The sequence below is a fragment of the Caretta caretta genome, chromosome 4, assembly GCF_965140235.1.
Source record: "Caretta caretta isolate rCarCar2 chromosome 4, rCarCar1.hap1, whole genome shotgun sequence".
Lineage (NCBI taxonomy): Eukaryota > Metazoa > Chordata > Testudines > Cheloniidae > Caretta > Caretta caretta.
Window position 1 is genome coordinate 50,542,346 of NC_134209.1, and position 13,746 is coordinate 50,556,091.

Here is a 13,746-nt window from a genome sequence, read left to right on the forward strand (position 1 = left end):
ACTTTCATGGAACTTTGTGACTTGCTTTCCCTGCCCTGAGGAGCAATAATACCAAGATGAGAGCAGCCTTCACAGTTGAGAAGTGAGTGGCAATAGCCCTGTGGAAGCTTGCAAGGCCAGACAGCTACCGGTCAGTCGGGAATCAATTTGGAGTGGGCAAATCTACTGTGGGGGCTGCTGTGATGCAAGTAGCCAACACAATCAAAGATCTGCTGATATCAAGGGTAGTGACCCTGGGAAATGTGCAGGTCATAGTGGATGGCTTTGCTGCAATGGGATTCCCTAACTGTGGTGGGGCTATAGACGGAACCCATATCCCTATCTTGGCACCGGAGCACCAAGCCGCCGAGTACATAAACCGCAAGGGGTACTTTTCGATAGTGCTGCAAGCACTAGTGGATCACAAGGGACGTTTCACTAACATCAACATGGGATGGCCAGGAAAGGTACATGACGCTCGCATCTTCAGGAACTCTGGTCTGTTTCAAAAGCTGCAGGAAGGGACTTTATTCCCAGACCAGAAAATAACCATTGGGGTTGTTGAAATGCCTATAGTTATCCTTGGGGACCCAGCCTACCCCTTAATGCCATGGCTCATGAAGCCGTACACAGGCAGCCTGGACAGTAGTCAGGAGCTGTTCAGCTACAGGCTGAGCAAGTGCAGAATGGTGGTAGAATGTGCATTTAGACGTTTAAAGGCGCGCTGGCTCAGTTAGACCTCAGCGAAACCAATATTCCCACTGTAATTACTGCTTGCTGTGCGCTCCACAATATCTGTGAGAGTAAGGGGGAGACGTTTATGGTGGGGTGAGAGGTTGAGGCAAATCGCCTGGCTGCTGGTTACGCACAGCCAGACACCAGGGCGGTTAGAAGAGCACAGGAGGGCGCGGTACGCATCAGAGAAGCTTTGAAAACCAGTTTCATGACTGGCCAGGCTACAGTGTGAAAGTTCTCTTTGTTTCTCCTTGATGAAGAAAGTTCTCTTTGTTTCTCCTTCTCTTTGTTTCTCCTTGTCCTTCCCTCCTCCCCCCGCCCCTTGGTTCACTCTACTTCCCTGTAAGCTAACCACCCGCCCCTCCTCCCGTCAATCACCGCTTGCAGAGGCAATAAAGTCATTGTTGCTGCACATTGATGCATTCTTTATTCATTCATCACACAAATAGGGGGATAACTACCAAGGTAGCCCAGGAGGGGTGGTGGAGGAGAGAAGCACCAGGAGGGGTGGTGGAGGAGGGAAGGACAAGCAGCACTTTAAAAGTTTAAAACTTTAAAATTTATTGAATGCCAGCCTTCTGTTGCTTGGGCAATCCTCTGGGGTGGAGTGGCTGGGTGGCCGGAGGCCCCCGCACCGCATTCTCGGGCGTCTGGGTGAGGAGGCTACGGAACTTGGAGAGGAGGGCAGTTGGTTACACAGGGGCTGTAGTGGCAGTCTATGCTCCTGCTGCCTTTCCTGCAGCTCAACCATATGCTGGAGCATATTAGTTTGATCCTCCAGCAGCCTCAGCATTGAATCCTGCCTCCTCTCATCACGCTGTCACCACCTTTCAGCTTCAGCCCGCCACTTACTCTCTTCAGCTTGCCATCTCTCCTCCCGGTCATTTTGTGCTTTCCTGCACTCTGACATTGTCTGCCTCCACGCATTCATTCGTCTGTGCTCTGTCAGTGTGGGAGGACAGCATGAGCTCGGAGAACATTTCATCACGAGTGTGTTTTTTTCGCCTTCTGATCTTCGCTAGCCTCTGGGAAGGAGAAGATCCTTGAAACACATGCAGCTGGTGGAGAGAAAAAAAGGGACAGTGGTATTTAAAAAGACACATTTTATAGAACAATGGCTACACTCTTTCACGGTAAACCTTGCTGTTAACATTACAGACATAGCACATGTGCTTTCATTCCAAGGTCGCATTTTGCCTCCCACCACCACGTGGTTAGCCCCTGCCCCTTTCCCCCTCCCCGTGGCTAACAGCGGGGAACATTTCTGTTCAGCCACAGGCAAACAGCCCAGCAGGAATGGGCACCTCTGAATGTCCCCTTAAGAAAAGCACTCTATTTCAACCAGGTGACTATGAATGATATCACTCTCCTGAGGATAACACAGAGAGATAAAGAACGGATGTTGTTTGAACACCAGCAGACATATACTGCAATGCTTTGTTCGACAGTGATTCCCGAGTACGTGCTGCTGGCCTGGAGTGGTAAAGTGTCCTACCATGGTGGATGGAATAAGGCTGTCTTCCCCAGAAACCTTTTGCAAAGGCTTTGGGAGTATATCCAGGAGAGCCGCAAATGCCAGAGCAAATTAATCATTAAACATGCTTACTTTTAAACCATGTATAGTATTTTAAAAGATACACTCACCAGAGGTCCCTTCTCCACCTGGCAGGTCTGGGAGGCAGCCTTGGGTGGGTTCGGGGGGTACTGGCTCCAGGTCCAGGGTGAGAAACAGTTCCTGGCTGTCGGGAAAACCGGTTTCTCCGCTTGCTTGCTGTGAGCTATCTACAACCTCATCATCAGCATCAGCATCTTCCTCGTCCCCAAAACCTGCTTCCGTGTTGCCTCCATCTCCATTGAAGGACTCAAACAACACGGCTGAGGTAGTGGTGGCTGAACCCCCTAAAATGGCATTCAGCTCATCATAGAAGCAGCATGTTTGGAGCTCGGACCCGGAGCGGCCGTTCGCCTCGCTGGTTTTCTGGTAGGCTTGCCTCAGCTCCTTAAGTTTCATGCAGCACTGCTTCAGGTCCCTGTTATGGCCTCTGTCCTTCATGCCCTGGGAGATTTTGACAAATGTTTTGGCATTTCGAAAACTGGAATGTAGTTCTGATAGCACGGATTCCTCTCCCCATACAGCGATCAGATCCCGTACCTCCCGTTCGGTCCATGCTGGAGCTCTTTTGCAATTCTGGGACTCCATCATGGTCACCTCTGCTGATGAGCTCTTGCCACGGTGGGCAAACAGGAACTTGAAATTCAAAAGTTTGCGTGCCTTTTCCTGTCTACCTGGCCAGTGCATCTGAGTTGAGAGTGCTGTCCAGAGCGGTCACAATGGAGCACTCTGGGATAGTTCACGGAGGCCAACACCGTCTAATTGCGTCCACAGTACCCCAAATTCAACCCAGCAAGGCCAATTTCAGCACTCATCCCCTTGTTGGGGGTGGAGTAAGGAAATCGATTTTAAGAGCCCTTTTGGTCGAAAAAAAGGGCTTCGTCGTGTGGACAGGTGCAGGGTTAAATCAATTTAACACTGCTAAATTTGACCTCAACTCCTATTGTAGACCAGAGCTTACACTTTCTAGGAATGACACCTGTTATGTGCAGAGGTCACTCTTCTATAGGTAAGCTGGAACAGAAATAATAACTGTGCATATCTAGACACAAATAATTCAGAGAGTTTATGAGAGCAATGTTAATTATAAAATGAGTGAATCCTGACTGTTTTTTTTTTAAATAAATTTAACTGGTATTAGTCTGCAGTTTGCACATGTGCAAAAGTTGGAAATTCTGATCAAACTTAGTTATCAAAGTCCTGGCACAGACTGTTCTGAAAGTGTCTGAAGTTTCTTCTTCACAGTCCATTCTCTGAAATTGTTCAGTTGTACAAAAGATTAAGAAAACACGCGGAGCTCTTTCAAATGAATATAAACATAAAACTTTAGAAAGTTTATATTAAAACAGTCATAAAATGTGTCTTGTTTAGAAGTCCTTCAGGACTTTTGTGCCTTTAAATTCAAGAAGTGAATTTCATAAGCATATCCCATGAGGCCCCACTGAAATTTAATTTTAAATGCACAACACTTTGGAAAATATTAAACAATTGTACTAATTTTTTATTCTCGTTTGTAGCAATCTATGTCATTGTTTATATCCAAGCAGTGTGAAAGAATTGTGAATGTTTCATTTCCAAATGCTCACAAGAAAAAGAGTAATTTACAAAGCTTAAAAGAAAGCACTCATTTGTACAATGCAAGGTAATTAGGGAAAAAGGCAAAAGAGTTTTTCTTTTAAATAAAAGGCATGAAGTAATCATAAAATTCTAAAGGTGAGATTTTCAAAAGCTCTCTGCAAATGGGACCGCATGTTGTCTAATACAAACTGTTAAACTAAAGAGCAGAAAGCATCCTATAGCAACCCTAAACACAGACCTGGTTACTATGTATATCCCTGGCGTAATTCCAGCATTTTGATGCTATCAGGACAGTGGAAACTCCTAGGGAGCCTCTCTCAGATAACTTGCTTCTCTCTAAAGGCTTGTCTATAAAGTATAAAGTAAATTCACATCCAACCTTAATCCAAATTTAAAGTTGAGTAGTTACTCCTGATTAATGCCCTGTGTGGTCATCTTATTCTGGAATAAGAGCATCCACATAAGGTGGTGATCAGGAATACCAACTTCTCATGTAAACAAGCCCTAAGAGAAGGTCCATGGCAGAGGAGCAGTGTCACTCGCTGAGTCCCTGGCATCTGTTCTGAGGAGACTATCTTGACTGGGAGAGGGGAAATGCTGAGAGAAGCCCTGCAGGCTACCAACTCCAACACAACTGGGCCTCTTTCACCCTGGCCCCTTGCCAGTGCCACCAAGCCACAGTATCTAAAGCAATTTTCCATCCACCAGCTCACCCAGGCAGTAGCACAAAGATACTGCTGAGGGTTCCTAAGCAATTTGAGACAGGAGCAAGTCTTGTGGACTTTGCCCCTACTGGGGGGAAACAGGAGGATCCCCATTTATAATAGAGTTGAACCTGAACTCATCTTTGTTTTTATTCAGATATAAAACAGCATCACAATCAAGAACAATGTAAATCACCCCTTTCCTTCTACTTTGCTGAGTGTGCAGAGGACTTTGACTAGATATGTGGGAGGAGGCAATGTACTGAGTTATTGTAGTTTATGCTGAGATACGTACAGTAAATGACAAAGCAAAACAAAACATATCACTTAACCTCTTCTCTGACTTCCTTTTCTTCCCCCAATAAACATGCCACCCTGTGTGATCCTGACAGAGAGTTTGTGACACTCAGCCCAATAGTCTGTGGCATGGTAGTTGTTCTGTAGTCACCTCTGGAATAAGCAGATCTGGAAATTTCCAGGAAATAAACAAGGTGGAGGCACCAGATATTAATTTAAATTGAATCCAGGAAATCATTTACACCGGGGTGGCCAACCTGAGCCTGAGAAGGAGCTAGACATAGGTGCTGACTTCCCCTCTGCCCGGTGGGTACTCACCCCCCCCACACCCCTGGCCCCGCTCCTGCCCCACCTCTTCCCGCCCCGGCACTGCCCTCGCCCCACCCCCATTCCACCCCTTCCCCAAAGTCCCCACCCCCTTCCCGCCCCCATTCTATCCCTTCCCACAAGTCCTCACTCTTGCCCCGCCTCTTCTCCACCTCCTCCCCTGAGCGTGCCCCATCCCTGCTCCTCCCCCTCCCTCCTGGAAAGTCCTAAGCACCACCAAACTGCTGTTAGGCGGCGGGGGGATGGGAAGTGCTGGGAGGGAGGGGGAGGAGCAGGGACGCGGTGCGCTCAGGATGGGGGGGAGAAGGAGGCAAGGAGGGGGCAGCTTGGCTGCTGGTGGGTGCGGCGCACCTGCTAATTTTTCCCTGTGGGTGCTCCAGCCCCAGAGCACCCCTGTCGGAGTCGGCACATATGGAGCCAGAATTTACCAATGTACATTGCCAAAGAGCCACAGCAATACATCAGCAGCCCCCCATCAGCTCCCCCACACCCCCTGTCCACCGGCAGCCCTGCTGATCAGTGCCTCCCCCTCCCTCCCTGATCAGCTGTTTTGTGGTGTGCAGGAGGCTTGGGGTTGGGGGGGGGGAAGAGGGAGGAGCAAGGCCATGGCAGGCTCAGGGGAGAGGATGGGAAGGGGTGGAGTGGGGGCAGGGCCTGTGGCAGAGCAAGGGGTTGAGCAGTGAGCACCCCCCGGCACATTGGAAAGTTGGCGCCTCTAGCTCCAGCCCTGGAGTTGGTGCCTATACAAGGAGCTGTATATTAACGTCTGAAGAGCCGCATGTGGCTCCGGGGCCACAGGTTGGCCACCCCTCATTTACACCAACGCCACAACTGTAATCTATCGCCCACAATGTTTTGCGAGTAAAGGTAATTTGATAAATTTACCTTTGATAAAGTGCTTTTAGTTTAAAGAGCAAAGGTTTTCTCGAAGTAATTGAATTTGCACTTCCAAAGTATAAATCAAACTCACTGCAGCATCTACTCTCCCATCATCAGACCTGCACAGCTTTACAAGACTCCTGAAGCAGCAGGAGTTCATCGAGAGGCTCAGAAGTGACTGTGACTCACCTACCTGTGGTAGAGATGGAGGTGTTCCCAGTCACTGACTCCATGGAGTTAATAGCTTTCTGTGACCACTTCACATCACAATGACAAAAGGTGGCAAATATTCAGCTTCCTGCAGACCACAACTAGTGCATGTGAAACTGAAATCCTACACTATGTCAAATAAGCTGAAGAAGCTGCAATGTAAGGTGACAATGGCAGAATCCTTCCAATCTCTGCCAGGATTAAATTGCACTCTGATAATGGGCTAAAGTGAGAATTCTTCCACAGCTTCTTAGGCACATAGTAGAATGTAAAAAACATGCCAGGCGTTGTAGAGAAAACAGACACTTGGCGATTTAAATTCCTGTTAAACTGATCTTCAGTTCAGTCCTCTATTCCCATCACTCACTTTGGTCTTTACCATAATGTATGCAACAGCATGTTTTGGGGAGGGAGCCTTTTGGACTGAATGAAACAGGTCAGAAATTAAACCAAAGTTAGTTCTCTCTCTGTTTGAGAACAGGCTACAACAATGGTCTAAAAAAATCTACAGTAGCTCAGATAAAGCAAGGCAACCTGTTTTATATCAGGGGAGGGAAGAAAGGGTGAAGTCTGTTCTTGTGCTTATATCAAGGATGTACAAAGTCTCAGAAACTGCTGCCACCCACCCTCACTGCTTTTTAAAAGAAATAAATACAAAATCATAAGAAAAATTAAAGCTAACCAAGGCTAATTGGTAGAAGACATCCCTTTGACTAAGATTGCACCCAGCATTGCCTAACACAGCACATCAAAATCTTATGGTAACAGTTCAGTTAGGCCAAGGAATACAGTCTGCATGTTTAGACCCCTGTTCATAGTACTGCAGCATCACAGTATGCCTCCGCACTTGGAACTTCCTTTCATTTTTCCAACAGGATTAGATAATATGGTGGTAAACACTCCTTCACTATTGCTGGTGGGTACACATTCCTAGTGTGGACAAGGCCTCAGACACCCACCCTTATGTCAATGACCTCCCACCCCCTACACACAGCCTGTTTTCTGGTGGCCAATAGTCAGGTTTACCTTCTGGTTACTTGGATGTGAAAGTGTGTACTGCATGTGTTAGTATTTTAGCTAGGAAGTTGTGTTTTATATTAGCCAATGGACAAAGATATTTGCTAGTATCCAGCATCTGTGAATAAGCTTATCACAGTTTCTGCTGACTCTTACAATGCCCTTTATATTTGGAACCCCTCTTATCAACAGACCCCATCATCTCATTTTTCCATTCTCTTCTCATGTAACTCAGATAATTTCAAAGGCTCTTTTGAGTCTGCATAGGTGTCAGCTAGTGTTCAAACTCTCTGGCATGCATCTTGTTGAGATTTTGGCCTATTTGCCCCAGTGTTCTATTGCCCCTTGGGGGTCAGATGGCACATGGCCAGGATTCATCACCGAATTTGGTCCAGTGGTTGGATCATTAGCTTTCGGGTGCTGACAGGGAGTGCGACATGAACGCTGATCCATGCTATAACTGATTCTACCTAACCAGGCAGACCACTGTCAAAGTCAATAGGGCTCCACATGGATGCAGGTATCCACCCATGTGGATCCAGTTGTTGGATAGGGGCCCGAGTCACCACCTTTTGTTTGCCATGTGAAAACTCACTCACAACAGGGGAGAGAAAAAACATTGTAAAACCACACCAAAAAAATTAAGCATCTAACCCTTTTTTTGAATCTTGCTAAGGCCTTGACTTCAGTGATGTCATTTGGCAATGAACTCCACAGAATAATTGTGCAATGAGAAAAAAGTATTTCCTCTTATCAGTTTTAAACAATAACCTTTTGATTTCATTGAACAATCTCCTTATTCTTGTACTGTGAGAGCAGGTAAATAGAAGTACCCGATTTACCTGCTCATGTCCCCTTTTCTTGACCTTGGACAAGATTCACAAAGGGATTTAGGCACCTAACTTCCACTCAGAGGCGAAACACAACTGTTGATAGTGTGGGGCACAATTTAAAGGTTCTGGTGGGAACCTGGCAGCAGAGGCGATGCCTGGGTAAAGTATGCCATACTGCCCCATGGGCTGCAGCCTGGCCTCACAGTCACTTGCTGAGTTTTCTTCAGTGCAATGCAGAGCAGCTTCCCAGCACCTCCCAGCTCAGAGCCAGCTCCTGGCCTGTCCCACCTTTGTCCACAAGATCCCAGTCCCGCCAGCCTTTGGCCACAGGATCTGAGCCCTCCCTGCACCCACCCTAGCTCTATTCCTGGTTCCGTGATGGACTCTGAACAAGGCAGCTGAGCCAAGTTCTCAGAGTTGCAGGTGCAGCCCCTGAACACACACTGCCCGCATAGCTGCATGAAGTTAAATGCAAGGCCTCCCCCTCGCTATAATGGGCAAACCCCACCCCACTCCCAGCGGTACACTGCAGCTTGTAAAGCACTTTGAGACCTCCAGAGACATGCTGCTGGAGCAGGGCAATCTGATTGCTGCTCTAGGGAGACAAGCCTGGTCAGCCAGCCTCAGAGACCATCCACGCTGCACTGACTCCCAGATTTCTGCCAGCCTGGGGTATCTCTGAATGCTGTTTGCTCATTGGGCAGTGCCCCTCCATCTTTCCCCCACCTTCAGCAGGTAGCTTGGGCTGTCTGGAGCATGCTGTGCCCCTGTGCCCTGTCTGTAACCCTCAGCCCCCACAGTCAGGGCACATGCAGGAGGCCACCCTATCTGGCAGCTGCTACTGGCTGTGTGGAAGGACAGGCCATGACAGGAAGCACCTCCAGCCCAGGATGGCATTGGTGCCACTGGCAGGGAAGGGAAGGAGCCAGGCTGCACTGGTCGGACCCCTCACTACACTTTCCGCGGGCTGGGATTCAGTGTCACTTCCTCTCTGGGAGAACCCAACCACCCCTTCAGGTTCCCAGGGACCCCAGGGCACAATCCCATGCTGCAGCCAGGGGACAGGAGGCAGCGGGGTTATGCCAGTGGCCAGCAGCAGCCTGGAGGTGTTAGCTGCATTTTGGTGCTGCGCAAGGAGCAAGGGATGTCTCTTTCCAGCTGCGGGGGGTGGTGGGGAGAAAGAAAGGATGAGCTCTGCAAAGACATGGGCCAAGGGCAGCTCCTGGGCAAGGCAAAGGGAATGAGGGCAGCAGCCCTAACCAGATGGTTCTGACATTTTAGTGTGACCCCTAGCAGAAATCTGGGGGTGCATGTGACCCTAAATGCCCCCCACACACACACACATTGACTCTGCTGCCATTTAAGGAACACCAATACCATTTTTCATAAGAAAGGACTGACCTAACTTAGGCCTCTACCTCCAAGAAAGGGTTCACAGCCATGAATCCCAAGCAGCAGGAGTGACCTCCCATTAGGCACTTAAGTGAGGGTGACCAGATGTCCTGATATTATTGGGACCATCCCAATATTAGGAGCTTTCCTATATAAGACACACTATACTCCTTCCCTGTGAAAAATGTGTCCTGATTTTTCACACTTGCTATCTGGTCACCCTATCTATCCTAAGTACCATTTGAGGGGCTGGGCATAAGTCCCACCCCTCTCCTCAGCAATTCCTACTGGCTATCTTGGATAACTCCCTATTCATTGTGCTGGCTTTTGTAAGTCCCATTCTAAGAGACTTCTTCACATGCATTGTATAAGGAGCCTAGGGGCCTAACTCAGGTCTGTGGGTTCCCCTAGGCATTAGGGGGCCTAAAAGTTAGCTGTTGCAACAATAAGTCTAAAGGTATATCTACACTGCAAAAACACAAAACAAACAAACAAACAAATGAAAAAACACCACAACAGTGAGTCTCAGAGCCTGCATCGATTGACTCAGGCTTAAAGGGCCTGTGCCATAGGGCTAAAAAAGCAGTGTAGACATTCCCGCTCAGGTTGGAGCATAGGCTCTGAAATCCAACAGGCATTTCTACTATAATCAGCATTCCTGGCTGCTATACATGGCGGAATCATCCCTTTTATTTCTTCACTTGCAATTGTCATATTGAGCGTAAAGATCAAAAGAACAGAGACAGAGTTGAGCCACTCTCTTCAGAACTGTTGTTTAGTAGCACTACTACATCTGCCTGTCCTTTTCTTTAACTTCACGTCTCTGCAGCTCTATGTTGTGACAACAATATACACTCTAAACTTCCACTGAATTCAGTAGGAGTTTGGCCAGTGGTCCTTCACCCACAAGAGGCAAGTAAATCCTAAAGACAGTGCCTTTGTACACTGCTCTTAACTTTCACATTCAGATCATAACATGAAAACTTCCAAAGCCCTGCAGTTCGTGAACATTTATCTATTTCACCCATTCATCATATTATCTATGCACTATAAAACAAAAGGAAAGCCATTTATTAGAGAAATTTAGTCTGTGAAACACCTTTAAAAACTAAAGACACTTTGTCCTAAAGTATAAATGAGCTGACTTTGAAGAGGGGCTTTTCCTCTCCTCATTCTGTCTGGTCAGTGACTTTGGCCAGCCCCAAATGAATGGGACCCCCTGTGATGCAATCAACCAAAGGACCCATTTTTGCTAACAAAGGCAAAAACGACCTGATTTGAAGCATATTCACATCAATGGAATTGACTTCAACAAGTTTTGGCTCAGACCTTCTTTTGCACTTGTCAGCAAGAGTGTATCCTTGGAACAAAAAACTACAGGATACATGTGTTATGTCACCACCATACTACATCCAAAATTCTGTTTATTGCAACTTTCACCAGACTCTCAGGACACAGCTGTTTCAAGTTGAATACAATCTGTTAATTTAATCACAATGGTGATGTGATCTAGCCATTCTTGAAACTCTGCAGAATAAGGAGTACACTGTAAATTTAGATTAATGGGTCAGATTTGTAGATTCAGAGCCCTAATCCTAAAATGCAATAACAGACTACAAATGAGTAGGCAAAAGCAACAGCTCTAGAGTGAACCAGGAAAGTTATCTGTTGTGAACAGAGACTTTCAAAGGTTTGAAGCATCAGTTCTGAGCTATGAAAGTATGAGACCTTTCACACTAGTAGTGATACCTACCAATGGAGCATTATGAAGTAATGTTGCCAGATCCCCCCTAGTACAAAAGGTTTTCAGGAAAAGAAAATGGCTGCCTTTTCACAAGAAGATCTCTACACTCTGCCTTGTTTAGTCAAAACAATCCATGTGTCCTAAGAGGAAAACAATTTCCCAAGAAAATATAAAACCTAAAAACCAGGTGTGTTTTGTCAGCAGCTAGGTAGAGGGGCAGCTAAATAAATGCTCACCTCCTTTGGAGAGACAAGGTGGATGAGGTAAAAAGAAAAGGAGGACTTGTGGCACCTTAGAGACTAACAAATTTATTTGAGCATAAGCTTTTGTGAGCTACAGCTGGATGAGGTAGTGTCTTTTATTGGACCAACTTCCTTTTGGTGAGAGAGATAAAGCCCATCTTTAGAAAAAGACCTGAAGAAGAGCTCTGTGTGTGCTGGAAAGCTTTGTCTCTCCCCCTGGTCCAATACAAGTTATGACCTCACCCACCTTGTCTCTCCTGGGACCGACGCACCTCTACAGATACACCGCATGCCACCTTTTGACTCGATCCCGCACACAAAAGGCATTTGCAGGTTGCTCTGAAGATGAGAAGTGCGAAATAGTAGCATCTTCCCGGGTGACACACAGCCCATTCCTTAGTCCTGTGGGACCAAAGCGATCTACCTGGCACTTCCCACCCGCATCCCCCGCTCTGTTCCTCCAGCAGAGATCTGTTGCAGGCAGGTGTGTTTGATGGCAGCAGGGAGTGGGGGGAAAAGAGAGCTGCGAACTCCCGGGCGCCCCCTACAAGAACGGGACGGGGGGACGGGGCAGAGGCAGGGCTCCCGGTGCAGGAGAGGCTGGGTCCATCCAGAGATCTCCGGCCGGCGAGAGGGGGGAGCGGGGGGCTTACTCACCCCCCAGCCAGTTAGAGGAAATGTTCTGGAGCATGGTGAAGGGGACGCAGAAGAAGGCGATGAGCAGGTCGCTGAGCGCCAGGGAGCAGATGAAGATGTTGGTGACGGTCCTCATGGCTTTCCTGCGGGTCACCACGTAGAGCACCAGGCCGTTGCCAAAGAGCGCCAGGGCGAAGAGGAGCCCGCAGACCAGCACGAAGGCCAGCTTGGTGCGGCCGGGCAGCTCCGGGATGTAGACCAGCGGCTGCAGCCCGTAGAGGGCGATGAACTGCTCCCGCGTCACGTTGTTTTCCCGCAGCAGCCGGGCGAACTGCTCCGGGGTGATGTTCAGCGACCGCATGGCGGGGGCCTCCGGGGCGCCGCTCCCCCCGGGGAGAGTCCGGCCGCTGGGCAGAGCGCGGAGCTGCCTGCGCCGGGGCGGGCGCGCACTAGGGCTGTTGACCTGCAGGGCTCCACATGGCCAGCGCTCCTGCAGGCTCGGGCGGCTGCCTTTGCCGCTCAGCCACGGGGGCACGGGTAGAAATGCCCCTTAGAGGGCCGAGAACAATGGAAAATAGTCGGGGGCTGGGTTGCTATTTGCTGGGAAAGAAGGAACGAGGGGAAAGACCGGAGGCGTGAAATTGACAAGCTAGCGCCTGGTCATTGGTTTGAACGTAGCCCAGGCTGGGGGGCAACCTGGACCCGTTCCCCTTTAACGGGCCGGGAGCGCGGAGAAAAACCAGCTCAAGGCTGCACGTTTACAGCCAAGCTGAGGAGTGGAAGCGGCGCCGGCTGGGGCTTTATCTGGGCTATCAGCCAATCAGCGCAATCTTCCCCTTGAACGCCCCCCTAAGCCCCCAGCAGTTTCTAGCCCCCGAGAGCAGCTGGGGTCGCCCGCGTCTGCGGCCTTCCCGGGAGGGGGGCCGCCCGGCGGCTCGCTCCTTTGGCAAGACCCTGGCGAGGAGGGGGCGGCGAAGGAGCGAGCCCTGCAGTCTCCCCTGGGGTTAGCTGGTCTGGTTTTCTGCCTTCACTCTTTGCCTCGTTGCCGGTTAACAGTGATCTTCAAACCATCGTCTGGGAGTTGGCAAAGTTTGTATTACCGCTGCACAGCCCCGCGGTTAAAGTCTGTGAAACACCGGGCAATGCACTCAAGACAACAAAGAGCCACTTACCTGATCCTCCATAGGGTGGTCCCGTGCTCCAGTGCAGTCCCAGGGCTAGGACTTCACAAACTGCACCGCCTTTCCCGCGTGAAACTGGCATTTGCCTGAACGAATCTCAACGCTGGTCCCAGAACCCAGACAGTCCAATGCCCTGTTTTTTCAATATCTTCTGAGAGGGGCTCACTGTTCTTCTCTCCTTCACCCCGCTTTCCCATCTCCTTTTTTCCTTTCAGTAGAATATTGATTTTTTTTTAAAAAAGGGCACCCAGATAAGTGAAACCTTCATTTGTTACTATCAGGTCATGGAAATTTATATAAGAGTTGCCTCTCCTCATTGAAGAGCTACCAGATGGAGTGTCCTCTACTTATGTAAAATACACAAAACAAGGCTTGAGATT

General features: G+C 48.7%; 2 protein-coding genes across 3 annotated transcripts in view; both read right to left on the reverse strand.

Moving 5' to 3' along the window:
• The window catches only part of QRFPR (pyroglutamylated RFamide peptide receptor), a 55,027-nt gene extending 41,680 nt beyond the window's left edge, over positions 1-13,347 (reverse strand). For both annotated transcript variants that reach the window (XR_007356300.2, XM_048847345.2), the window contains exon 1: positions 12,207-13,347. Coding sequence is in view for 1 of the 2 variants with exons in the window: in XM_048847345.2 (XP_048703302.1) it covers positions 12,207-12,546 (340 nt within the window). In the remaining variant the exon portion in view is untranslated. The remainder of the gene's footprint in view (positions 1-12,206) is intronic.
• On the reverse strand, positions 1,116-5,204 carry LOC125635550 (uncharacterized). The gene is made up of 2 exons (XM_048847347.2): positions 2,359-5,204; positions 1,116-1,772 (listed from the first exon to the last, which is right to left on the reverse strand). The coding sequence occupies exons 1-2, from the start codon at positions 3,011-3,013 to the stop codon at positions 1,699-1,701; spliced, it is 729 nt and encodes a 242-aa protein (XP_048703304.2). The 5' UTR covers positions 3,014-5,204; the 3' UTR covers positions 1,116-1,698.
• Positions 13,348-13,746: the final 399 nt, after the last annotated feature.